A 27176-nucleotide genomic window follows, 5' to 3' on the forward strand; every position below is an offset into this window, starting at 1 on the left:
TTAGATAATAGAGCTCTAAGTTAAAATCAAGGACTTGCTGGGCACTTGTACACGTGTTGTCACAATGTACCCATGATGAAAATTTCCGTTTGTGTGGCTTAATGGCATCATACATTACACATACCCAAGTTTTGTGGTTTTAAATGAGTTTGTATTGTTGCAAACTAAAGTACATCCTGATGTTGTTTAGTTTGCAATGATGCAATATGCAATGATGCAGCTCATTCCTAGCCACAGAAAAGGCAAGCAGGCTCTGCAGAAAAAAAGGACTGGGCCCCTCGCTGCTTCTGCCTCCAGCAGGCTCCTGCAGCCAGCAGGACACCTGGGGTTGCCCAGGAACAGGCTGGCTTACTCCTGGGGCAGCAAAGCAAAGCAGCAGGAGGGTGGCCAGAGAAAGCAGCGGGGATGGTGCACAGGGCTCTGGAAGCCCAGGTAAGCTGCTAGCTGGCCAGGTGCTGCCCCAGCTTGGAGGCAGCCAATCCAATGCTTCCCTGAGCCCACCCAGCCATCCAGTGCCCCATGCATCATACCCACCTGCTTATCCGGCCACCAGCAAAACCCAGCAGCCCTCCTACTGCCTGTCTGCATTGCCCCTGGGACAAGCCAGGTTGGCCGGCAGCCGGAGAATGTGGCAAGGATGATGCACAGGGTGCTGTAGTCCTGGGCAGGCTCAGGGAAATGTTGGATCAGGTGCCTCCGAGGTGGGGCAGCACCTGACCAGCTAGCAGCCCGGTTGGGCTTCCAACGCCCCATGCACTGTCCCCACCACATTCTCTGGCCACCAGCAAACCCAGCCACCCTCCAGCCACCTTCCCACGCTGTCCCAGGACCAAGCCAGCCCATTCCTGGGTGACCTGAGGTGTCCTTTTTGCCACAGGAGCCTGCTGAAGGCAGAAGCAGGAAGGGGCCCGATCCTTTTATTTATTTATTTATTTTCCTGCAGAGCCTACCCTTTTTTCCCACGGTCAGGGAATAAGCTGAAAGATTAATGCTCCCCCTGGCTGCAGGAGAGGCAAGCAGGCTCTGCTGGGGAAAAAAAGGGGGATCGGGCCCCTTGCTACTTCTGCCTTTATCAGGCTCCTGTGGCTGGCAAGACAATCATGTATGGAAACTGAAACAGTGAAGTTTCTATTAAAACCTCATCGTTTCAATGAAGGGGGCATAGAATGCAACCTGAAAGGACTAAACCCCTGTTACGTGTACAAGTACCCATGGAGTTGGTGATATGTTCTCCAATTGACTTTCTAAGCAACTTTGGGAAGATCAGTTAACGTTTCTGTGTTCTCATGTCCCAACTATAAGTCAGGTATACGGATTGTTTTGAGAAGTATTAAGGAATGTGAAGTTGGTTTGAGATTCCTGGATCATAGTTGCTATGTAATTAGGATAAAGTTATGGTGATTATTATAACTTTTCTATCGATGACCAGTTCATAAGGCACCAAAATAGAAAAACTACCTCAGGAAATATGCTACTTAATTTTTAGTAAATACAGAGACAGATTTTTCTATTTCATGTTATAATTTTGGATTTGTTTTGAAAGTTACTCAAGTTTTGCTGTTGCTAAATCCTAATATATTCTTAATGAAAATATTGTTGGGATTATTAATCTTTTTTTTTTGGTCTGTGGAAAATACGGTTTTGTTTATTTCAGAGGTGTCTCCAAGACTAAGACTAGACAAAGGCTATTCACTTCCAAGAATATGGGCTTGGTACTCTCTGCCCCTTAAAGTTTAATGATAACATCACGTAAAACATGAAAAAGAGATTGGTACGCCGTGTCCATACAGTGAGCTTAGTCTGCTTGAACATACCTCACTCCTGCACACAGGCTGCTCCTAAGGTAGAAGCTCCCTGTGTCCACTTGGAGCTTTAGGGTGCCTGTATAAGAGCGCAGACACCATTCAGATGTGTTGTAATTACAGCATCTCAGAGAAGACTTGATCAATTGTGTGTGCTGGAGTGTGGTAATTACCAAACTCTAGCAGCCTCCTGCGTCTTGTGTATGCATCCCCATGCTTCAAAATGGTGGTGGGGGCACTTGAACTAAAGTTCATTGAGCAAGCTTCGGTTCAAGTGCCCCACTGCCAACTTGAAGTGCAGGGACACTGATAATGACATACTGCGGTGATTTAGAGCAGGTCTCTGAACCACCCTAATTAGAAGCACTGCCCTTCTTGCCCCCAGAGCATGTATAAAAGTGCCCTTAGGTTCAAAAGCCCTGAGCTAATCAGCACTACTGAGTGAGGGTGAAAGTTAACCTAACCTTATCCTAAGTAGTCCATCTGCAATGCCTCTAGGTTGTGGCTACACTGCTTCCACTCTCCATGTGGGGCCACATGGAGCAGTCTGATAGGTTAGATGGCACTGCTGCCAGCCTAAGTAAGTTTAATGTGAGGACATAGCCTGCAAGAGTTAATATATTGATTAGACCAAGGATCTACAGCCTGTGGATCCCCTGTGGCAGTGGCATTTATCCCCCCAGCTGCTGGAGCTACTGTTTCAGCATGATTCTGCAACCCTAGGAGTTAACACCTCTCTTTTGCATACCTCCCTCCTTACCCACCACTGAAATCAGAGGTTTTAGTTGTCTTTCCTGCAGTGGAAAAGCAGCAGTGATTTTAACTCCCTGAAGCAGTAGCTCCAAACACTGCAGGGATTAATACTACCACCACTAATCAGAAGTTGCCTAGCTCCTAGGAAGCCCCATAGTGTGGATCTGGTCTGCAGGGCCGAACAAAATTGATGCTCCTGGATTAGACCATTGTTTACTGCCACAGTATAAAGGCATTTGTAGGCGACACTGCAGAGTGAGTTTAAAGCGGGTTAAATACTTTTTGCACCACTTTAATGGCCTTGCTGTTTGCACATTTGGCGACTTATTGCGAGTTAATTCCAGCCGCTGTAGCACATTTGGCGGCGTAATGTGCTTTAAATGACTTTGGGGTGCTGCAAAGTAAAACACCTCCAAGGAATTTTAGTTTCCTACCCTATACCCACAGAGGGAAGCACCGGGCTCCGTGCAGCTCAGGGGCTGTGCAGGCAGACCATGCAGGCAGCCAGGCAGCAGCCAGCCTGATCTTTTTTTTTTTTCTCCCCTGGAGCCTGCCTGCCTGCCTGAGCTGCGCAGGGGCCCAGTGCTTCCCTCCACAGCTGTGGTGCCCCCCGGGACTGCCCGAGGTGGGTGCCTGTGGACAGGGCCTGCCTGGGGGGGGAGGGCACCGCTGTAGAGGGAAGCACCAGCCACCCCTCCTCTCCCCCCCCAGCTCAGGGACCGCTCTACCTGCCAGCAGCTCACTCTCCCCTCTTCTCCCCTCCCCGCCCCTGGAGAGGCAGAAGGACCGGGCTCCAACACAGGTGTACACGACACGAGGGTTTACTTCACCCTAAATTGAAGCAGTGTTTTTAAAAAACACTGCTTCAATTTAGGGAGAATTAAACCCCCGTGCCATGTACAAATGCTCTAATAAAACCGTGAATTGTGCTGTGGGGTTTACACACAGACATTAGCTTTGTTTACTTACCATGGCAACAACTACATTGTCAATTTTCTTCTGGCACTTTATTAAACAAGGAAAGGTAAAAGAGAATCAAAATACAGCATTTGCAGTCTCATTTGTGTTTTTAACAAAGTAATTGAGAAAGAAATTATTCCTCAGAGTCTCTTGCCAGGATCTCTTTAGAAAAGAAAAGGCTAAGTTGCTTGCTAGGTTTGAGCTCAGTCATAGCTGTCCAAGGTTATCCCTTCATTTTAAACAGATTCTCGCCAAAGGGGAGAGAAGACCAACTAGTGAAAGATGGGAGTATAGTTTTCTATGTCTGAATTTTACAGAAAATCAGTTCATTCTGATCAAACACAAGCAGATGGTCTGAAACAACAGCTGGCTGGTTTCTGGTCTGTTCCTTTTATCAGCCATTTCTCATACTCTGGCAGATCTGGAAAGAGATTCTTGTCCTGTGATGTTGGTGCTGTTCAGTTTATCTGTCTCTCACTTGGATAGGAATGGGATGGATAAAAATGTGAGGCAGCAGGCAGGTGAAGACAGCAATGGCCTTAAATCTTCTTGCTCTCAAGTATTTTGCTTTTTGGATGATTTAACAATGGTGATTTGATGTCCTCATAGGTCTGGTTGTGACCCAGAAACTTTTGATTATTTCCCAGCTCACAAACAACAGAATAATTGTTGGAATAAAATGAAGGCCTTGCAGCCTATCTAGTTGTTGTACTTAATTTTGATTGAGGAGAGGTGTGAATGAAATAAAATGTTTGGTGAGACTATTCCAGTTTCACATCTGAATTTATTGAACACTTAAGCAATACCATTACTCAAGCAAAATCCCAAACAGTCTATAAAGGTATTCTTATGTAGGCCTTCCGAACAGTGCCTGAGGACTCAGCTGGCCAGGCATTGTCGTGGCACTGGTGGTTGCAGTTCTAACCAATGAATACCACTTTTATCTCAAGTTAGGGTAGTATGGTACACACTCCCTTGGTTCCCGTACTGTTCTCTAAACTATGTGTTCTTGTTGGCCCTGTTGTGTCAGACAGCCTGTCTGCTTTCAGGGCTGTGAGAAACCTTGTGCGAGATGCAAGCTCTTTAGAAATTAATTAACCCCTGCTGCCCATCCTGAACCTATAAGCCAATTCTCAAAAAACAAACCTTTAAAATACCATTTCTAAGCCATCAACCCTCAGCCTGTTTCTTTTCAACTTCTTACCTACTGAATCACCCTTGGACTTGTTTTGCTGCTCAATCCTATCTTGTTTTTCTAAGTTCTAAGGCTATCTACATTTTTTTTGCCTACAACAGTTGTTTACGTTGCCTATGTGCTCATTTTACTTGCAGTTAATGGTGTCCATTAAAAAAAAAGGCACCAGGCAGCTTACAGGCCTGCACAGTAGCACCTCCCCCTCAGTACTCCATAATCCAGTACCTATCCCTTCCAAACATTGTCTATGAAGTGCTCTTCCAAAGAGGTATAACGGTTGTATTATATTTGTGCAGTTAAGTGACTTGTGCCTTCATGCAGAGCACAGAAGATGACTAAAATACCACTTCTTGATCACCCCATGCGTGTCCCAAACTGAGCAGCAGAGAACAAAGTAGGTTTGAAAAGCCTACTTAGTTTGCTGTCCTGGGTGGCTCGCCATGCTGTCAAGCAGTCTGAACCAAGAAATATCAGAATTAAAAATGAACTAGCTCTGGCTTTTATGCACAGTGATTCAAGAAATGTTCTACGCATGGATGTTAAAACTAGAATTTTTACAAAGACCTGGACTACCATGTTAAGATCAGTTAAGAGTGCTGATCTTTGCAAGGTATATAAATAATGTGCAGCCCAGGAAGCTGCTCATTTCTAAGAGATATTGAACAAAAGTAGGGCACATCCATAGAGTACAGGTCTCTAACAGCATACTGGCTGAAGCTGATAGAAAAAATCCAGACAGACAGAGGCGAACCGAGCAGGGTGTGGGGCTTGAGGCAAATCAGCCTGTGCAGGACCCCACACCTGAACACGAGGAAGCTGGCGACGGATTCAGCAGTGCGATGGGGAGGGGTTGCTGAGTGGCCAGAGGTGCCAGATTCAGTGGCAGATTCGGTGGCGGTGGGGAGGGGGTGCCAAGCACTTGGATGTGAAGCCGGCAGCAGTGTGGCCCAGCTCCATGGGGTCCTCCAAAGCATGGGGCCTAGAGCAGTCGCCCCGATTGCCCCCACCTAGGGGTCACCCCACAGACAGATTTCATACAGGTTTTTCAAAACCTATTATTTTCCAAAGGCTATCACTACCCTACAAGGAATATTGATCTATAAGAGAAATCGGGAACCTACTGAAGCACTTGATGCAATTATTAATTGCAATTGATTGCACCTGGGGCAACCTTGCTATCATTAATAGTATGACTGCATTTTGGGGGGAACAAATTTAAAATAGATTCCAGTAAAATTAGTTCTGGAAGACAATTTCACATTAGATTAAGGTATTAGAAAAGCTGATCTCCACTTTTTGGATAGAAATATTAGAACAGTACCAGGTACAACATGCATGTGATAAACTAGAGAAATATGACCAGCCTCTAAGTACAAATACACCTGAAAGATGAACACACACCAAAGGATAGAGCAGCCAGGGAAGACTGCTCAGTCTGAACTGGTAGATCAGGCTGGATAAAGAGGGCAGTAAGTTAACGACTCTGTTTGGAGAAAGGAACTTCAAGAGAAGGTCTGCGTGTGTATAACCTGCACAGAGATGTCCCTGGAAAACTTGCCTGAAATTTGATTGAGACTGGCATGAGTTTAAGCCATTGCTAATGTAATGCTAGTATGTAGCAATACCAGAGAGAAGACTGACGAAAAATAAATAGCACTTCTTACAAGAGGAAGCAAGTGCAACCTAAACAGATCACAACAAAATGCAAGTCAGAGTAGAGCAAGTGAATGACATTGCTCACATCATAGGAAGGGAAGCATCAAACCTGATCCAATCAAAGCAAAAGTAATAATGGAATTAAAAGCCTCAGCCTCCCCAAAAGAATTAGAAACTATATTAGTTACAAAAGATTTATACCAAGATTTATAGCAGAGATAAGACTGCCTCTATGAGTGCAAATAGGAAGAAAATTGAGCAACCTTAAGAGAAAAGTCTGTGTCCAGATTGCTAAAGCACAAAGGACAACATAACCCTTAAAACAAAATTTTAAAAAATCAGTGAACCCAAGAAACCAATGTTATAAATAGGCTCTAAATAAAATATTGCTCCTTGGTCACTCTGTGTCCTGAGCTGCTGCGATGAGGGTATGTCTTCAAAAAGCCTTTAATGGAAGCCTATTTAGCTTACCCCGCATTTTGCAGATCTCCATTCCTGCGAGCAATCTGTACAAGGCAGTGATTAACCATATGGACCACCTCTCCCACATTATTTCAATGAGTTAATACAGATCCTTGAATTTTGAATGTAGCCATCTCCTTCCGGCTCTGGAATCTCCCAGATTGCTGTCATACTAGTTTTGTTATTTCATAAAAGTCTCAGAATCATAACCACGTTCCTTTCCGTTTGGGCAAAATTCAGCTTATACAAGTTTTCTGTCCCTCTCTTATGTACTATCTTTGTGCCCACAAACACTGTTATGGAGTACTCCATATTTGCCAGCTATATCCACTACAGTTGCAAAGACTCAAAATTTTGCAGGTATTATATTGACGCAACAGTCTCAGGGATCAAGTTAAGAACATTTTAAAAGGTACATTGATAAACAGTCCCTTCACTGTTTCCTCCGCCTCCAGCTTGCTTTATTTATCTGCCGTCAGTTGTCTTATACTTAGATTGTAAGATCTTTGGGAAGGGGATGGTTGTTTTTGTTCTATGTTTGTACAGTGCCTAGCACTATGGACTATCAGTCTATGACTGAAGTTGCTAGGCATGACTGCAATTTTAAAAAGTATACATTGTACTATGGAGAAAATGTCAGTAAAAAGGATGACTGCCTCCACTATCAAAATAATGTCATGGAATATGAAAATGTTACTGATGAGCCCCAAAAGGCTGCTTCTTGGATTTTCTACTGCAGATTCACTAACTTACTACTAGCTAAGGAAATGTGCCACTTCTGTTGGCAAATATTTGATAACTAGAAAATGGACTGATTCACAGGACTCATTTCAGAAGCTATGTAAAAGCCAACCTAGAACAACTTCAGATGAAAAGTTTCACATCTGTTGGGAGGATCTGCTGTCTATCTATTCCACCTGCCATTCAGTCCTCCTAATACAGTAGGGTCATGCAATATTTGTTCAACTACATATACGCATTGGCATTTTGCAGATGCTCATCTTTTTATGTTGAAGAGGCATTTTGAAGCAAACCTAATACTAAATAAATAAAGCAAAATAGGGAGTCTTCATTACCCTTTCTGGCCTATCTTTAATAATGTTGCAGGTGGGGAGCTGCTGTGGCATATATTGTGAAGTAATAGTGTTGTCACAGCAGTGATGTATTGAACTCACTTCAAACTTAAGACCAGGAATGGGGAGCAGAAAACTCTTGTTGCTGACGATGGGAAACAGAAAAACCATCAGTTCTGTACCTCTGTGAACACCCAGACTTCGGAGAGAAAATTCCCTCCTCAAAGTGGATTCAAGGCCCTTAATTCTAGGCCTCTATGGGACCAGAAATGTGTATAAACAAATACCTTGTTTTCCTTCAAAATCTCTAAGGCAGAATCACTTTTATAGAGGCTTCCTCCAAGGAAACTGTGTAGAACAAGAAAAGAAACTGGCAAAGGGGAATTAGTGGAAAAGGTGAAGGAACTTTGCCTCAGAAAATACCAACCACATCCAGATCCCTGTTAATGAAACCTCTGGTGGATTCTGTTGAATAACACTTAGAAGTTTAGTTCTTGATGTTTTCAAGGGCAGCAGAGAAGACAGTCGGTAGTGTCATAGCTCATATCCTTAAGGAGAAAGCTGCAGCTAACTTCTAAGTTGGTAAATATGAACCAGTGAGCTCCCAGAATGGAAAGAAGTAGAAACCAGAAATATGGCATGTTCTTTTGGGAGTTTTGTTAGCGTTAGCAGTTCTGGTAGGTATTCTGTGCAGTCATTGTTGGAGCAGCAACAACGGTTGTGTGCAGGACATCTATGCTTCTCATAGTCCAAGCCACAAGAAGGCCAACATTAGACACAGAATGGGGCCCGTTCTAATGAAACCAAAGCACATCGAAACAATGCCAGTCCAACAGCCACAAAATCTTTGGGAATACAAAACAGCTAACTCCCGAAAACTGCTTTTTCAGATGAGCTGGGCAAAAGCATATCCAAGATTCACTATGTTGTATCTGTATTTCTTTGAATATATGGATATATTTCTACCTTTAATCCATACTGTGTGCCCTGATCATGAAGAGGATGTGACCACCAAATCTCTAGACCTCAAGGATCCTAGTCAACAGCAGTGGACAGTGTTTCTGCTCAAGTGCATTTTAGCTCATCAGTTAATCGCAGAGTTTACCTGCATTGGCGTGCAACACAGTTTTGGACAACGGTCTTTATTGTTATTCATGCCATGAGCTTATCTGCACTGGAGTTACTATCCTTCTGGAGTTTCTGGTCCAAGAGACAATGGAAAACTTTACCTTATGATTTTTGGGGCCAAGTTAATGGAATATTACTGTATGGAAATGTCACTTTCCTTTATTATTGTGTTTTACCACAGTTTCTTCTGAACTTTGACTTCTACTGGATGTTGTATGTTGAGCCATTTAATACTATACAGTCCATGGTAAACACAGCACAGGATCTGTAGATGGAAGGACAGATTGACATTGTAGCTTCTCTTCTCTTGAAAGCAATCCTTACGTCTTCCAAAACTCTGACCTTTGACACTTAGAAAGGGGCTATAAAAAATCCCCTGCTTTCCTGTTATGTTATAATAAATGTTGTTTTGTTCAATTTTGGATTCATTTTCAGGTGGTGTTGAATCATTTGTTCTTTAAAGAAATTTGCCAGAAAAAATAAAACTGCTGCTAACGCCAATAGGATGAAGAGATATTATAATGATTATAGTTAACAGGTTTCATAGTTGTTAGGGACAGCATTGACCTGAGCAGATCATCAAGTCCGACCCCCTGCCATGGGCAGGAAAGAGTACTGGGATCAGATGAACCTGGGTAGGTGATTATGCAGCCTCCTTTTGAAGACCCCCAGGGTAGGAGCCAGCACCACTTCCCTTGGAAGTTGGTTCCAGATCCTAGGCGCCCTGACTGTGAAGTAGTATTAGGCGATTAGGTATGCACCATCTATGACTGTTGTTATCCAGACCCTCGGCACTGGTCTTGGAGAAAAGGGTCACATATATCTCTTTTATGGCCTGTCTTTATGCAGAAACAATCTGCTGCTAGCCAACTAAATGAGCTTTAGGGGAGTGTCACAACGTTTACAGTGCAGAGCAGGAGTCACTTCCATACTCTACCATGGACTGAAGGGAAATGAACAATTGATTTCCTTTTCTTTTTTTGGTTTCTTGTCTTTGAAGTGGACTTGATCATACTACATAACTCAGTTATGAGACAACTGCTACTGGTAAATAGAAAGTATCTTGATATTCTGAATTAAAATCCTTATGTAAAAGGTGCCAAGTATTTTAATTGTTTGTAGGTCAGTGCGATACACAGTATAACTGGAGGAAAAGAGCTGCCTTTGATGATTACGTTGCTTAGCTTTGGTGCATACAAGAAATATATTGTTGCACTTGATCTTATGATTTTGAATGCTTTGGTGAAAAAGTGCTTGTTTCATTCTTCATATTCATGACCTTCTTCACATGCAAAATATAGTATACATGTGATGTGCTGTTTTATTTCTTTATCATTTGTTTTTATTGGGGGGTTTATTATACAAGAAATGGTTACTTTGTTTCTCTCTTTAAAACCATGCAGTAGGGTAGCACTGAGCCATTGCTCTTCTACCCTAACAGGCTGGCAGTTTAGCACTCCTTTAGTGTTTTGTGTAATTTAAAACTAAACAGAAAAGAAGCCAGAAGTCACCAAAGCACGTACTAAGGCAGGGGCTTAAAAGTTCCTTTGCCAGGGCCCCAATTAACATTCATTATGCTAAGTCCTGATTTGTCATGCTGCTGAATACCCCCGTACCCCCACTTTTGATAGAAACTACACAGTACCCAGTTAATCACAGTATTGCAGTGAGGATGGGTATAAAATATTGCATAGCTGGAAGCTTGGAGGGATTCTGATCCATATATTTTCAAAGAACTCAGCAGAGTTCTTATTCTACAAATAGACTTTTCCACTAGCAGGCAGACACAGTCATTGCTACTTTCTTTTATTGCTTAAATCCATCCTTTCTTCCAGTAATGAATATTACAAGTCCCAGCTATTGATAGGGAAGCTTCAATGTATTGACTATTACTGTATTTGGCCTTCTTCCACGTCACTATTCATACAAACCTGTGGGTGCACAGAACATAATATATCCATAGTGTCCTTAGGGCATTTAGCCACCACATTCTTGCAAAAAAAAAAAATCAGAGAATATAAAGCCAGTAGACACAGCTTTACAAATTTAAACATATTTATCAGTACTCTTTGTACCTATTCAGTTGATTCTTTTAGGGACATTTTATTCCGTGAATAAAGTCAAATAGTCTGAATCTATACTTCAAAAGGGTATAACCATCCTTCCCTCAAATCTTTGAAGTCCACCTCTGCTGTGACCTCTCTCAGAATTCATAGCTAGCTTAAGGGGTGATAGAGGAAGTTAACATACAGTTCCTCTAGTTGTAAAAATGAAAAAAGAAACACGTGAAACCTGTTTCATTTCACTGTTCTGTCTCCTTATCCTTTGCCATGTTAGGCTCCACCCTTGCGAGGACTTTTATATGGATTCCTCATAAATCTTTGCAGGATAAGGATCTAGAATGTAAATTCTTCATGACAGAGGGATGCCTTGAATTTAATGAGGGGTGCTTTGAGTCTAAAAAGGTTAACAACCGCTTTATTACAGGTCTCGTGCATTGATATTAGTAATGCTATAGTATTTATGCAGATTTGAGACTGAATTTTCAGAACTGTGAAGGTTCAATTGCATGATTATAAGTTGGTTTCATGCTTGCTGTGACACCTTTTCAAATAATCATTTGGATGAATGTAACAAAAATGATCTTTGGTTCCCAGGGATTATAGGTGACTATTTATGGTGCATGCCATCCACATCTGTAAAGAAAAATTGACCTAGGGGTTTATAAATTTAGAGCTGTGCTTACAATTACTGCAGCAACATAGTTGTCAAAGACGATGTGTGACTAACCAGAAATATAGAGTAAGAAAGAAGTCTAGGAAGGTGAGGTAGCACTTAGAACTAAATGTTAAGATCTGAGAGAGAGAGAAAATCCATCCTCCAACATTGGTAAACAGACTTAGAGAAATATCAATTACTGAAATCGATGAACGACCAGACATTTTAAAGCAGAGTTAAATGGTTGTTTTTACTTTCAGTCCTGTATAGAACAACTACAACTGTAAGCAATTTCCTTCAAGAAAGAGAGAGAATACTTTTGTTGGCAATGAAGTAAAACTCACAAACTCTTACGAAGTGGAGGGGGTGATAATGGCGAAGACTGCCACTGAAATGTCATAGTTTCATAGGTGTTAGGGTCGGAAGGGACCTATTAGATCATTGAGTCCAACCCCCTGCCCTGGGCAGGAATGAGTGCTGGGGTCAGATGACCCCAGCCAGGTGTCTGTCCAATCTCCTTTTAAACATCTCCAAGGAACAGGACAGCACCACCTCCCTTGGAAGCTTATTCCATATTTTGGCAACCCTCACTGTAAAGAATTTTTTCCTGATGTCCCGTCTGAATTTGCTGTCTTCCAGTTTGTGGCCATTATTCTAGTTACCCCAACAGGCGCCCTGGTAAACATTGCATCCCCTATTTCTTGCTGGCACCCCCAATGAGTTTATAGGCGGCCATGAGATCACCTCTCAGCCTGCTCTTGCAAAGGCTGAAGAGGTTCAGGTCTTCCAGTTGGTCCACATAGGGTTTTTTCTGTAGGCCTTTAACCAGACAAGTGGCCCTCCTCTGAACCCTCTCCAGGACATCCACATCCCTCCTGAAGTGCAGTGCACAAAATTGGATGCAGTACTCCAGCTGCAGCCTGACCAATGCCACATGTAGGGGTAGTATCACCTCCCTAGACCTGTTTGTGATGCACCTACTTCTGCAAGAAAGGGTGCGGTTAGCTTTACTTATTACCTCATCGCACTGGTGACTCGTGTTAATTTTGGAGTCCACAATGAAGACATTGAATAGTACCAGTCCCAGGACAGAGCTTTGTGGGATTCCGCTGCCTACATTTCTCCAGGTAGAAACCAACCTGTTCACCACCACTCTCTGGGTGCATCCCATAAGTCAATTTTCTACCCACCGTTCTGTGTAATAATCTACATTGCAGCCATTTAGTTTATTTATAAGAATTGGATGTGACACTGTGTCAAAGGCCTTTTGAAAATCTAAATAAATAACATCTACCTCTATTCCTTCATGCAAGCATTTTGTGACCCGGTCGTAAAATGAAACCAGGTTAGTCAGGCAGGATCTGCCTGCTATGGACCCATGCTAATTGCCCCTTAGCATCATTTTACCCACTGGTCCCCCACAAATGTGATCCTTAACAATTTTCTCAAAGGTCTTGCCAACGATAGAGGTGAGACTAACTGGCCTATAGTTACCTAGTTCCTCCTTCCTCCCCTTCTCAAAAATAGGGGCCACATTGGCCCTTTTTCAATCCTCCGGGACCTGTCCTGAGCGCCACAAGTGTTCAAACAGTTGTACCAGAGGCTCTGCTATGACTCCACATAATTCCCTAAGTACCCTAGGATGAAGATCATCAACTCCTGTTGACGTAAATACATACAACCCCTCCAGATGCCCCTTTACTAGGTCAGCATGAACAGTTGGTGGGTTGGTATCTATACTGGGCTTACCTAAGGTCCCAATGAGATGTGTATTTGTACTCGTGTCCAGGAACACAGAGGTAAAGAAATCATTTAGTAGCTCCTGACTACTTCTGACTAATTTCTGACTACTCAGCATTCTGCTTATTTGTGTTTTCTCACTTTTGTCACTTCAGTTTTGAGATCCTGAATCCTGCTTTCTAGAATTTAGGGCACTTGTACACATGATGAAAATTGGCCATTTTTGTGGTTTAACTGAGTCTGTACATGTGCAGGGGTTTGTTTTTTTTTACGATTTGAGTTTGCTACGTTGTAAACTAAACTATCTCTGCATATAGTTTAGCTTGCAACGTAGCTATTTGTAATGTTGCAGATTTTGACAGCTCGCTCGCTCGCTCGCCATGGGAGAGGTGGGTTGAAGGCAGAGGTGGTGAGGGTCCCGATTGTTTGGGGGTTTTTTTTCCACAGAGGATCAAGGGTCTGAGGGCTGACCTATCTGAGGGTCGAGCTGCCAGTGGGCTGAGCAGCCCCTGAGCTGTGGAGGGCCCCAGTTCTTCCTTCTGCAGTGGTGGCAGCCCGGGCAGGCTACTAGTGGGCAGGTGCTGCCCCAGCTCAGGCTCGGAGAACACTGGGATTGGGCTGGGAGCTACTTAAGAGATGGGGCAGCATTTACCCTCTAGTGCCTGCCCAGGTGGCCCCGGGGGTGCCACCACCATGGAGGAAAGGTCCAGGGCCTCCTGCAGCTCAGGGCCCACCGGCAGCTTGCACCCTGGCTGTGGAAGAGGAGGGCAGGCTCTGTGGAAACAAAGAAGTCAAGCTCCTTGCTGCTTTTTTTTCCCTCAGCAGAGCCTGCCTGCACAAGCTGCTGGCATGCTGTGCAGCCCGAGCTGTGGGGGGACCCAGTGCTTCCCTCTATGGTGGCAGCACCCCCGGGGCTGCTAGCTCCATGGGTGCTGCCCTAGCTTGCAGGTAGCACCCGCTGGGATCCAACTCTTCCCCAAACCTGCACACTGGAAGCCTGTGAAGTGCTGCTCCCCATGTGGGCTTGGGGAAGAGTAAGATCCCAGCAGGTGCTGCCTACAAGCTGGGGCAGCACCCACCCAACTAGCACCCTGCCTGGGCAGCCCCGGGGGGCACTGCCATGATGGAGGAAAGCACAAGGCCCCCTTGCAGCTAAGGGGCTGCATGGCTTGACAGCAGCTTGCATGGGCTGGCTCCATTGAGGGGGGGGGAAAAAAGGGATGAGGGGCCTGATTCTTTTTTTTTCTTTCTGCAGAGCCTGCCTGCCTCTCCTGCAGCTGAGGGGCGAGCTGCCGGCAAGCCATGAACTGCATGGGGCCCCAGACCTTCCCTCCACAGCAGCATCCACCTGCTAGCAGCCAACTCAGGTAGGCCTGTGGGTGCTGCCACCACAGAGGGAAGGACCGGGGCCCCCCGCAGCTCAGGGGCCGCTTGGCCTGCCAGCAGCTCACCCTCCCAGCTGCGGGAGAGGCAGGCAGGCTCCGCAGGGGGGAAAAAAAAGGATTGGGTCCCTCACCATAACAATGATGGAAGCGCCTAAATTGAAATGGTAGGTTTTTAATCGTCTCAATTAAAAACCCACCAATTCAATTTAAGGAACTAAACCCCAGTCATGTGTAGTAGCGGCCTTCAGCACTAGGGCTTTTGTGCTACGTCCTGAAAGAGAGAAAAATAAAGAATCTGAAGGATTTTCCAATTCCCAGATATTTTTTATTTGCAAATTAGAAAATACTTTTTCATGCAATTAAACAGAACAGGAAAGGCATTTAGCAGAGCCATATCAAAAGCTACAAAGTAAAGCTGGGAAAAAATCTCCCACAGTACAACATTAATTAATTAATCAGTAAGTTCAACAAGAAATAAAAATCAGGCTGGGCATGCTATTCTGTTGACCCTAGCAACTTTACTCAGTGTTCTGCTTTGCTATCCTGGGACTCTCAGGCATGCTTTACCTAAAATCTTCAAGATTCTTATTATATACTTTATTTTCTGGCTTATGACATGCACCTGTTTTTCTAAACTCCAGCTGCTAGAAATCACAATGCACATTATAAGTGAGCAATTGTGGTAACACCAGTTTGTGCCTCTGCTAAGGAAAATGAAAGTAAAGCTGCATGTGCTGGGTAGGGGGCAGCACAATGAGCTGGTGAGGCTCCCCTGCTGTTGGCCATGGACACTGTCATTCCCCACATCTCTCCTCCTCTGCCCCCAGCAGGATCATGCTGCAGAAGCTGCTACTCCATTACTCACTTCTGTATACCAGTATTTTCAAGGAAGGATCTTTCTATCTTCATTTCAAAAACAAGGTACATATCTTGTCTGAGGATGTGTACAAAAGAAAATTAGGTATTAAGAATAACAGTTACATTAAGCTCATTCTAATATACCTGCAATATATAAGAACAAGAGTTGGACCAATAGCCACAAACTTTTAGGAAAACAAGGCAATTGACTCAATAGTAGTAGTTTTGATAGGCTGTGAGACTGTGGATACATCTGCACATGCAATTAATGCACAGTAATGAACTCTGGTGCACATTGTCCTGGTGTTTATTGCTCCTGGGTGCCATTTTTTAAAACATGCCTGGGACAGCAGCATGTTGAGCCAGGTTGGAGCAGGCTAAGAGGTTAGCCTGCCAGCCTGGGGCTGCTCTGATCTGGCTCAACATGCTACGGAGCATGGCTGGGGCAAGCAAGGGCTTCAGTGAGACTAGCCAGCAGGCAGTCCTCCGCATGGAAGCACCCTTGTGCCCCAGCCTGCTCTGTCAGCATCCTGTGTGCGTGCTAATACGGAGTAAAAAAACTCTGCCATAGGATAGTACTTGTGTTTACACAAGTAACTGCTATTAGGGCAGTTTACTCTGCCCTAATAGCACTGCATGTGTAGATGCTGAGACATTTCTTGTGGAGCTGATTAGGTAACTCAGCAGTAAACATCTCATGTAGATACACCCACTGGGGTGTATACATACTACTTTGATTGTACAAAAATACTTCTACCTTTCACTTGCAATGTGTGTCATAACAATAATACCACCACCAAACTATCAAGAACCTTTTTGAAAATAGCGGATGGTATTTCAAGTTCATATTTTTCAATTAGTCGCTGGATTTGTTTGGCATTAGTAGGAGAACTAATACTGGCCAGCAAGATGTAATGTTGTTCAGGCTCTGTGTGTCTGGAGTTATTGACCTTGAGGAGATCCGAGAGGGGATGGACGAGAGTACCTCTCAAAATGTGGACGCTTTGGGGAAAGCTATAATTGACACGACATTTGACCACATTTTATCCCAAGAATGTTTCTTTACAATGTATTGTACTATAATGCTATCTTCTGTCTGTTAACTGATAAACAAGTTTGTGACAGAAGTCTGACACACAGAAATGAAACAGCTGCTTTGTCTGATATTACCATGCCTCCATGTATTAAGAAATAACTGTGTTCCAGAAGCATCAGATGTCTTTTTTCAATAAATGTATTGTTTTATTGTGTTCTATTTTTTTTTCATGTGAGCAGAATAACAGGATTCACTTTAAGCAGTCATTGCTCATAAACTAGGCTTTGTTTGTACACATGGGTGCTGTTGATGAGGGCATGCTGACCATATCTTCTTTCCCAACCCTCGCACAGACTTGCAGCATGGTCAGTTTTTCTTCACTACCCAGCTTTCCTTATGTCTCATAAACATGCTAAGGCTTGGTCTCTCTCATATTCTTTCTTCTGGGGCCCTTGGATTTTGTACTCTTTTCTGGCTAGTAGCACAGCTTCAACAAGATGCAGAGAATGCCTCTACTCAGAATAGCCTATTCCCAGTGGACTGCGTCACTGTGTGTGGTCGAATTCCCTTTGGCCAGTGGGAAAACTGAACCTGGGTTTCTCACTCCCTGAGCAACTGTTTTAACAACTAGACTTATAGAAAAGGCAGGAAATTCCTATAGGCTCTGCTTCACCAATTGTTTTAAATAAAGCAGCCATTCTCAGTGCTATTTGTGACAAGCCCACTCATGTCTGCTAGGTGTTCTTTAAAATGCTCAACAAACGAAGGCATCCTCAGAGGACTTACGTGGAGGAATATCTCATTTCTACATACAACCAAGGTGTGAAGCAATTCAGACTGGTTGCAGCTATTTTGAACACGATTGAGTATTATTTGATGTACACTCAAGGAAGGAAGTTCCTTTATGGTTCAAAGGCGTCTAGGTTAGCTGGCAACTGATTGGAATTTTTCAGGAACGCAGTTTCGGCCTGGCTACCTTAATTCTGCCTGCTTGAGGCACCTACGCAGCCTGGACATTTTAATCTTTTTTTCCTGAGAACTCACTTTATCTATGAAGAATATACAAGGTCTTGATCACACAGGGCTTACTTGTATTTACAAGAACTACACTGCTGTAGAGTTTATTAGTTTCATGCATCCTAAAAGGGGCATATGTAGATGCCAAGCTGTTTATTGTGCAGTTAATTGGTCAACTGCACAGCAAACATCTTGTGTAGATGAGTCCATTGAGTCCCAAGCCAATGTTATGAAAACATGATTGGTGCTACTTAAAGCAGGTTTACTTAAACATTAATGACCAGAGGACTTGCTCGTTATAGCCGGCTGAAATAGAGTGAGCCCAAGACAAATCCACAGCTCTTTATACATTTGTGTAATGGAAGCATCCGATTACATTAAATAAGATACATAAAAAAAAATAAAAAATCCAGAGACAAAGATTTAACTCATGGGGATGAGGAAAAAAAGTTCATTTTATTGATCTGGAGTGCTGCATCCAGTTCTGGGCTCCATGCTTTAGAAAGGATGTAGAAAAGTTTGAGAGAGTCCAGAGGAGAGCCACGCACATGATTAGAGGTTAGAAGAACAGGCCTTATGAGGAGATCCATAGATTCTGATAGTTTATTTTAGCACTGGAGGTATGTTGACAGGTTCTGTAGTTACTGTTGGAATAGGGTCATGTCCCAGTTGGAGTCTGAATCTGATTATTTTCAAAAACACCAAGGATATGCAATTTATACTGAAGTCAGGTGTCTTAACTGCAGTAGACCAATACCCGATTAAAGAAATATTGGTCATAATCAAGAAGATAGAGCATACAGCACATTAATAGAAGCAAACAATTTTAAGAGGTTTTCTAAAAGGTATTGGAGAATTAAATAAGTAATCATTTTTAACAGCTTCACTTAATATACATTTATCAACCTATTTCTGTCCTATGATGTCTTATTCTTCCTATTCTGTGGGAGGCTAAGGTCTCTTTATTTAGAAGTACCACACAGTTCTATTTGGTTTTGACAGTGTTTTAGTTTTCTCTCCATCAGTCCCCTTACCTCTGTAACAGTAATACCTTCAAGTAGCTGATTGTCCTATGAACTTGATCTTATACAAATCTAAGGCTTACCAAGCAATTCTGAAAGAATTAGGGTCTTTTGCAATGAAACTGTTAGTCCTATCGTCATGCAGATGTGCATTCTATCTTAAATTTATAGGAATTTTACATAAATAGATTGGGGGAAACTGCTGACACTTCACAAAAAGGGTTTCATGATCCCCTTCAAAAGAATATTAAGAGACCCAGTAGTTTGAAAATAGTTAGTTCCTAACAGCAACATTAAAACTTTAGGTACAGTGCCTGTTCTGAAGTATCCTGGCACTTTTTTTCCATTTTTAAAAATGGATTTTCTTCCAAAATCCTGTATAAAATAGCAGACACAACTGTGCCAAGAAAACTATACGTAACCTACTACCAAATACATACATTGAGAAGTCTTTTTTTCTCTTCAGTCTATGCTGCAGGAATCTAAACATTTGTAAAATATAGAGATATGATTTAAGCTGACAATGCCTAAAAGAACTGGTGGGTAAAACCGTCCCTACCTTGGCTGCGTGGCAGAATGTCAACAGACTGCAAGCATATAGAGTATTATTTTATACATATGCAAGCATGATGGACCTTATTAAAACTACAAATATTTTGAAGAATTCCATGGCTCAATTTGGTGGTGATAAAAGATGTAAATTCTTGTGAATTTCTCATCTTAACTGCTAAACTAGATATCTACCATCCACAAGAGATCCCAGGGCCAGCTCAGAAACTGTCTTCTCTAGGAAATAGAGAACCTAAATCTTAAAACATGATTCTACTTGCCCAACAAGTTGCAATTTTCTTTCTTCAAATGTTTGATCACAAAGAACAATCCTTTGAGTTCTTGCCTATTTCACATTTTTCTAAAGAGGAAAGCAGAAGAGGCATTTGTGGTTCTCATCCACTTAACGATCTGCAACAGAAATTGGGAGCTGGAAGTGGCAAGTTATTAACATAAGGTTTTTGCCTGAAGTGCAAGAATAATCATGTGTTTTAATGGAACTAAGCTTTATAATTATTAATTCAGCCCAGTACTACTGTTTAAAAAAAACCCAATGAAATACCCATTTCCCATTCACCAAAACAATAGGCTCAGCAGAGAAAATAAACTAATGGTATTTTGGCAACAGATACTGAAGCAAGTTTGTAAGTGTTACAATTTAAAATTAATAGAGAAGACTCCTTGTAGTAGGAGTAAACTAAGAATAGACAGCTGTGTATTACAGAATTATATTAGGAAAAGACTTTACATTAAACCATAGAAATTCCTAAATTTCCTAAACCAGAAATAGAAGAGGCTAGATTATTAAAATAGAATTCTGTTCTTAAAGTCACAAAGGCCAATAGCCCCCGTATATACATTTTCCTTCAGTTTGTAATATAACACACACACCATTGGGAACATCTTTCATGGTACCATGAAAACATGAGAAACCACTCAGATTCAAGGGACAGATTAATGTTGTTCATGAAAATTAATTAATCAAATCTTATTTATGAATCGGAGAGAAAGTGTCAAGTCAGGTGACTCTTCCAGAATTGTTCCAATTTTAGCTATTCCTCTGTTTTGCTATTCAAGTGTTTGCCAGAAAGTTGTGGTAGAAACATGTTAAGTCAAGGCAAGTAACTATTCATAAGAACATGATATAGTATTTACTACTTCATGTATTTTGTAATATTTCTTTAATTAGGCAGAGCAAGAAAATTACACCTTATGATAGTAAGTCAGACAAAGGTTCATTCATCTTGATTCTTTATTAAAACTGAACACAAGGAAGCATTCAAGCAGACTTCTGTCTTAAAGTGTGAGAGGACAACTGGCTATGCTTTAGGATCACCCGTCTTTTTGTTACACCAGAATCTTAGTTAACCTTTTTACAGAGTGTATACAGAACAAGATGAAGGAAAGTAAGCAAGTGCCCAGTCATCTAACCAACAATAACTAGATCATCACTTGTAAATTCATAATATGGAATTTCAAGATTTAATGGAGCAGGGCCTTTTCTAATTCTGCCAGACAAATCATAATGTGACCCATGACAAGGGCAGTAATAGCCACCAAATTCACCAGCACCAGCAATGGGTACACAACCAAGATGAGTGCAGACACCGACCAGTATAAGCCATTCTGGTTTCTTTACTCTTTCTAAATCATGCTGTGGATCTCTGAGTTCAGCCAAATTAACTGCTGCTTCCTGATTAATCTCATCCTGGGTTCTGTGGCGCACAAAAAGAGGTTTTCCTCTCCACTTGAAAGTCATGTTCTTGCCTTCAGGAATATCCAACAACTTGATCTCAACCTTTGACATTGCTATCACATCAGCTGCAGCACTCAAGCTGTAAATAAACTGGGTAACAAAATTCTTGGCAACATACGCAGTGGTTACACATGCTGTTGCAGTCATCAGATAGGAGAAGCCTCTCCTAGCATCGCCGCTGTCTTGTGAAGACTTGGTGCTATCTAACACCGCAGGGTGACGATAGTCAGAGAAGTCAGGTACTGTGACATCATTGTGAACAAAACGAACACTAGCAGGTGCTGCAAAGAGACACAAACCCACAATCAATTAACTGCAAGTATCTTAAATTACAATAACCACATTATTCTATTAAACAATGTTTGTTTCATTTCCAGGAATTCAAGGTGAAAGGCAGAAGCTCCATAACGCTCTACATAAAAGGAGCAAATCTTACAGTAAGCTTTCTAAACACTCGCACAATGTTAGTAGAGTATAATTACCATGTTGTTAATAGAAGAAAATACTATTTGAGAAAACAGCTGAGAATAAAGTGAGCTTCATTTAACTGATGTCTCTTCCCAGTGTCTGACACCAAGTCATAGGTCTAATATTAAAGAAACCTGAGACTAATTCTGAACATTATTATACTATTCAATATCAAAATTAAACTGGATTTTAAACTTAATTGGAGAACAAGAAAGATTTTTTACCTCCCTGCCTGCCATCTGACACCTCCAGGGAAGGAATCCTACCTGATCTACACAAAGAGCAACTCAGCACAGCTCACAAAGACACTCCCATGGACCCAGAGAGACAGCCTTCCATCTTCAGCTCCCTCTGTGTGAAAATTAAGCTTATTTCCTACCTATGGAGACATTTTACCATCTTGTACCATCTCTACTTTCCCCAGAGCCTGATGAAGGGACTTTGATCCCGAAAGCTTGCAGAAAAAGACAATTTTCTTGTGATTTCCCAGTTGGTCTAATAAAAGGTATCATTTTGGAACCAAGAGTTCTAGTTTTTTTGTGTATCAAAATTAACACATTTTCCACCACTACAATAGAGAACAATTAAGATATTTTAACATAACAGAATTGCCAAGAATTTTTCTTACCATACTTTTCTTACTATGACTGATGGCTTAGCCTTAATTTTACTCCAAACATTAATGTTTCTACAAATCAAGTTATTCTCAGTTAAAAACAAAGAGGTTAAATGTCAGTGCCAACACCGCTGGCAGTATCCTTTTAACTACGATTCTAAATTCTAGTTTTCTAGAATAGGAGAGATTGCCGTAGTCACCAGGAAGGAAGACCAGGATAAATTCTTAATGGAATTTTGTTTAAAAAAGTTTTTGGCCCAAAAGCACTGGACTGAAAAACTTGGATTTAATAAAGCAGTGAAGGGTTTGCTAGTCAAGGCTACAAGTATATGCTAAACTTTAACCTGAATAGGACTACATGAAACACATGCATACCACATTTGCAAGATTGCTTGCCAGAATAATCAGTTTTGATAATGTCCCAATCTCAAAGCAGAACCATTTAAGTTTCACAATCCCCTATTCATCCTATACTGTTTTCAAAGTAAAGAACATCATTATTAACTGGCCTTTAAGGTCTTAAATCCAATTCCCAAACTTCACAGGCTAGATTCCCAATTTTGTATTTAATGTCAATGATGCACCAAGTCAGAAATAATACATGCTTATTTGGTAGGTTTCCCCAGCAGGCAAATCAAAAGCTAATTGCCTAATAAAATTAAATACTAAATTAAATAACAGACCACATATTAGTTCTTAAAAGACTTTGAAAACACTGCTTGCAATGATACAATCTGTATAGTGCACACAGCTATTTAGCTTCACTGCAAAGATTTTTAAGTTTGTTCAGAAACTGACATGGGTAACATTTGAGATTAACATTCACTTTAAAGGGTTTACAAGAACTCTTGGGACTCTTGCAAAGGAAATTATTGTGTAGAGATTACAACAAATTGGAACTAATTGTGGGAAAAGAGGTATCTTTTTAGTATAAAAACTTGGTAAAGAAGCCAAGAAATGCAAATTTGTTTTAAGGTCACAAGTTAAAAGACATCCAGTAAGGAGCTAACGATGCAACAGTTTCAGGTTAATTTTAAAGTATTCCATGTTACCTCTTCACCAAAGAAGTATAATTTATTCTGGTATTAACTCAAGCTATATACAAGGATAAGTTTGTTGCATTATTAGTAAGAATATTAAACTATTGTTCAAAAATTCACATCTTGACATTTTAGTTTCATTGCAAGCTGCCAGCCCAAAATACATCAGTAGCTGTAAAAACCAAAGCTCCATCTTCTATAGTTCCCCCCCATGTCTATACTCTGCTTTCTCTTCAGATACCTCTACAGTTCCCATTATTTGTCTATAGACACACCATACAATAGTATGCTGGAAACATTACTAAATATATGACTAGCTAAAAGAGACGTAACTAAAGCAGGGGTAGGCAACCCCCAGCACGCGTGCCACAACATGGCACAAGAAGGCATTTTGCTTGGCATACACACCTTGGGGAAGAGGCTGGGGCAGAGCTGCCACAACAAGGATCGGGCCCCTTGTAGCTCCCCCAGCATCCACCCCGGCATGCCTGCATCTTACAAGTCAAGGTTGCAAGGAGTTTTGGCACTTTACCCAAAAATGTTGCTGACCCCTGAACTAAAGAAAGAAATACTAGTGGCTTCTGATAAGTGTAGCAGTGTACAAGACATTTAATATTTTAAATGCAGGTTCTTATCTTGGAAAGCAAGCCTAAAAATTGAATTGTGGGGACCTAGGTCTCCATGAATTCAGATGCAGGTCCCAATTTTCAGAGGCAACGGATCCTGCAAGTCCCAATTTCTGGACATAAACAGAGTTTGATCTTCACTCATAAATTAAAAAAATTAAACACATTATTTAAAATTATTTTTTAAAAAATAACTCTCTTTAAAACAGAACCCATGAAAACCCCTTAAGGCAAAAGCTATTACAATCACATTTAAATATACAGCCACATTAAGTCCTCCTTTAAATTTGAGAAGTGCAGCTTTTTCAATTATGTAGCTTGGAGGAAAAGGGCCTTTACTTCTGATGTGAAGTCAAATTTCATAAGTGAAATTTGGTATCATCCTAAGCGTCCCGTTTCATGTTGCATTAGGCATCCATATTTTCTGCGTTTACAGTGGAGTGAATGTTGGTATTTTAATTTTTTCCAAATACAATTACCTTCATTTTTATATACATGGGGATGCTGGCAAAGGATCAAGTGGCATTTTCATCCTGTTCATTTCACTGCATGTTGAGCAGGCTTAGTGTGCAGGAGGGTTTTCAAAAGTGCCTTTACTTTGGCACTTTTGCACCTTTGAAAAAAATCAGCCTAAAGTTACAACTTACTTTGCTGACTACAGTTAATGCTCACTTTTGCTTTGTAAAACGTTCACCGTAGAGCAGGGGGTGGAAACATACAGTCCATAGGCTGGATCCAGCCCTTAGAGCCAGAGGGCTTTGCCTCTGTCCACACCCGCACTAGGGCCAGGCGGTTGGAATCGGTGCCTGCATCGCCGCCTCCTGTCCCCACCCTGCTCCCCTGCTTCAGCATGGGCACAGCTTTCAGCTGGTGGGGCCTGAGCCAGGGCTGGGCAGCTTCCAGCTGTGCCCACGGTGCAAGCGGAGCAGCAGGAGAGCAGGGAAAGGCAGCATCGGGGGCGGCTGCAGCATGGGCGCAGCTCCTCTCACACCTCAACTGGGCGAGGCAGCAGGAGCGCAGCTCCCCAGCCCGGGCACGGACAAACCCTTTTCATTCCCCAGGCTGGGCTGTCCCAACACGCAGCTCGAAACAGCTGCTGCCCCTCGCTGCAGGAGAAACAGCACCAGTCAAGCAGGTATCTAACTTACTAAAAGTCAGTCTTTTAAAACGTAGGCTCGATCTGAATTGGGATTTAAATGAAAACCAATTTGGGAAAGTGCTCTCACCAAGGCACACGGCTTGTTCCCCTCTCAGGGAGAGAGAGGGGTAAGGTCTCACAGACTTACACCTGCTTTTCTACCAGCTGATCACAACAGGCGTCTCCAGACAGAGCAGCGCACGCGCCACGCAGCCTTTCCCACCCGGACATTTACGGCACTGGCCCGCCCCCGCATTTCGGACCCGAGGGGTCCCCGCGCGCTGCCCCCGGCCCCGGCCCGCACCGTTGAGGCTGGCTGTGGCGACGAGGCCCCCGCGGGCCGCCCGGCCGCCCGGCGGGTCCCGGCCCAGCAGGTTCCGCATCGCGTGCAGGCGCAGCCCGCCGGCCGGCTCCGGCAGCGCCGGCACCACCACGCCCGGCACCAGCTGCTTGAGCGGCCCGGGCACGCCGTGCGCCACGGCGCACAGGAAGGGGCCCAGCGGCCCGGCGCGGGCGGCCACGGACAACATGGCGGCGGCGACGGCGGCTCCCGGTCACTCCAGCGACCTTCTCTCGGCTCGGCCCCGCCCCCGCGGCGTGTTCACGCACGTGACGTCACGCGCTGCCTCCCTCCCTCCACCCTAGTCTGGAGGCAGCCATGCTGCGCGCTGACGTCACTGCCAGGCGCCATTGTCACCCTGGCCGGGGCGGGCGCGTCCGGACGGGTTTTGGTGTTTCTTTGTTTCAGATTTGGGCTGTAAATACCATTTCAGGGATTCCAGCCTCCCCCACCTCCACCGGTTTGGGACTCTCCTGTGGAAGCCCGGGTTGGTTGGTAGAAAGGTGACATCATCATGCCAGCAGTGACATCATGTTGCAGCACAGCGCTGCGGTGACGTCACTCGGAAACTGCGTGCTCAATGTGCTGTAATAGCGACGGGCATAGTGAACAGACAGGTACCCCCACTTAACGGTGTTTTGTTATAACACTCATGTTACATTGATACCTGATTTCACTTTCGGTCCAACGCTCCCGGTTCCACTTAGGTCATTAAAAACACTTTAGTGACGGCCATTGGGCCATCTTGGGTCATTAAAAACAATTCTGGTCTCCATCTCGGGTCATCAAATACTTTCGGTTTCGTTTAACGCTTGGTTTTTCAGGAGCCAATTAAGAGCACTAAGCGGGGGTGGCCTGTATATACACTGAACATAAATATTGAGCCATCAGCATCAGTTTACCGGGTGGGTGAAAGGGTCGTGGCAGCCCCACGCGGATAATGGGGTCATGGGGCGATGCTGTTACTCCCCCGGAGCAAGAAGAGCCCGTGTCCCCACCACACAAGTCCCCGTTTCACTCCAAGGTGCCCGCGTGGTGCCAGGCCCTCACGGCTTGTGGAAATGTATCGGTGCGGTACTGACGCGAGGCGCAGCGGTGATCTCAGCACGTGGCCGTCGTCACTGCTTCCTCACAATGCTACAAGGAGCAGGGCAAGCAGTCCAGCGCCAGCACGTCTCATCCTATATCATCAAAATGTCATCCTAACCAAAGCATGACAACGTTTCGCCATGTTTTCAAAATTCTGCTTTTGAGCCTATTGAATCTTTCCCCACAGCGTTATATCACCTGCATGTTACCCCAGTATCACAGGCCACAAGTTTGCTCTAAGTAAACTTATGTAGGTGTGTAAGTGTTTACGGGATCAGGGCCTATGAGTATGCAAGCAGACAGTTACAGCATGACAAATAAAGTAGAAAATACAACAGAAGGAGCAGGAAAATAAATATTTTTTTTATTTACAGGATTGCAATTATAATAAACTTTAATATTACAGAATAATAAAGTAGCCATGAATCATTTTTACACTGTTGTTGTTATAGCAGGAGCATAATCTGGTAACACATCGTTTGATCTCTTTAATCCAAGTGGGTATGGTTCTCTGATGGTCTCAGCTGCTTGAAATCCCTCTCTTCCCCTGGAAATGAACAGGGTTGGGTTGAAGGTGATTGCACTGCCTTTCTTTCCTGGATGGGAAGTGGCTCAGCCAGCAGAGTCATCTTAAGGAGGAGATTTCTGTGTGGGGAATTCTGAATGGGATCATTCGGAGGACTTTTCATTCTGCAGCTGTGCTGCTCATTCCCCTCTTTGTCTCACAAAGTTACTGGTTCTTGTTTCCT

The 27176-nt window shown here is 43.1% G+C and overlaps 1 protein-coding gene and 1 long non-coding RNA gene across 2 annotated transcripts in view; one reads left to right on the forward strand and one right to left on the reverse strand.

The window, feature by feature from the left end:
* LOC132243602 (uncharacterized) overlaps positions 1–22062 on the forward strand; it is a 166307-nt gene extending 144245 nt beyond the window's left edge. The window contains exon 4 of the long non-coding RNA XR_009455281.1: positions 21488–22062. This is a non-coding gene — a long non-coding RNA (uncharacterized LOC132243602). The remainder of the gene's footprint in view (positions 1–21487) is intronic.
* LOC102566104 (cytochrome b-c1 complex subunit Rieske, mitochondrial) lies at positions 20589–25553 on the reverse strand. Its single transcript, XM_006278401.4, has 2 exons — positions 25303–25553; positions 20589–21391 (listed from the first exon to the last, which is right to left on the reverse strand). The coding sequence occupies exons 1-2, from the start codon at positions 25526–25528 to the stop codon at positions 20781–20783; spliced, it is 837 nt and encodes a 278-aa protein (XP_006278463.1). The 5' UTR covers positions 25529–25553; the 3' UTR covers positions 20589–20780.
* Between the last annotated feature and the right edge of the window lie 1623 nt (positions 25554–27176).

The sequence above is a fragment of the Alligator mississippiensis genome, chromosome 10, assembly GCF_030867095.1.
Source record: "Alligator mississippiensis isolate rAllMis1 chromosome 10, rAllMis1, whole genome shotgun sequence".
In the NCBI taxonomy this organism is placed as follows: Eukaryota; Metazoa; Chordata; order Crocodylia; family Alligatoridae; genus Alligator; species Alligator mississippiensis.

Excerpts from the sequence above, each read along its gene's own strand:
- LOC102566104 (XM_006278401.4), bottom strand. The coding sequence starts at position 25,528 with ATGTTGTCCGTGGCCGCCCGCGCCGGGCCGCTGGGCCCCTTCCTGTGC. Across the intron at positions 21,392-25,302 it reads CGCCACAGCCAGCCTCAACG|CACCTGCTAGTGTTCGTTTT; the intron begins GTGCGGGCCGGG and ends GTCTCTTTGCAG.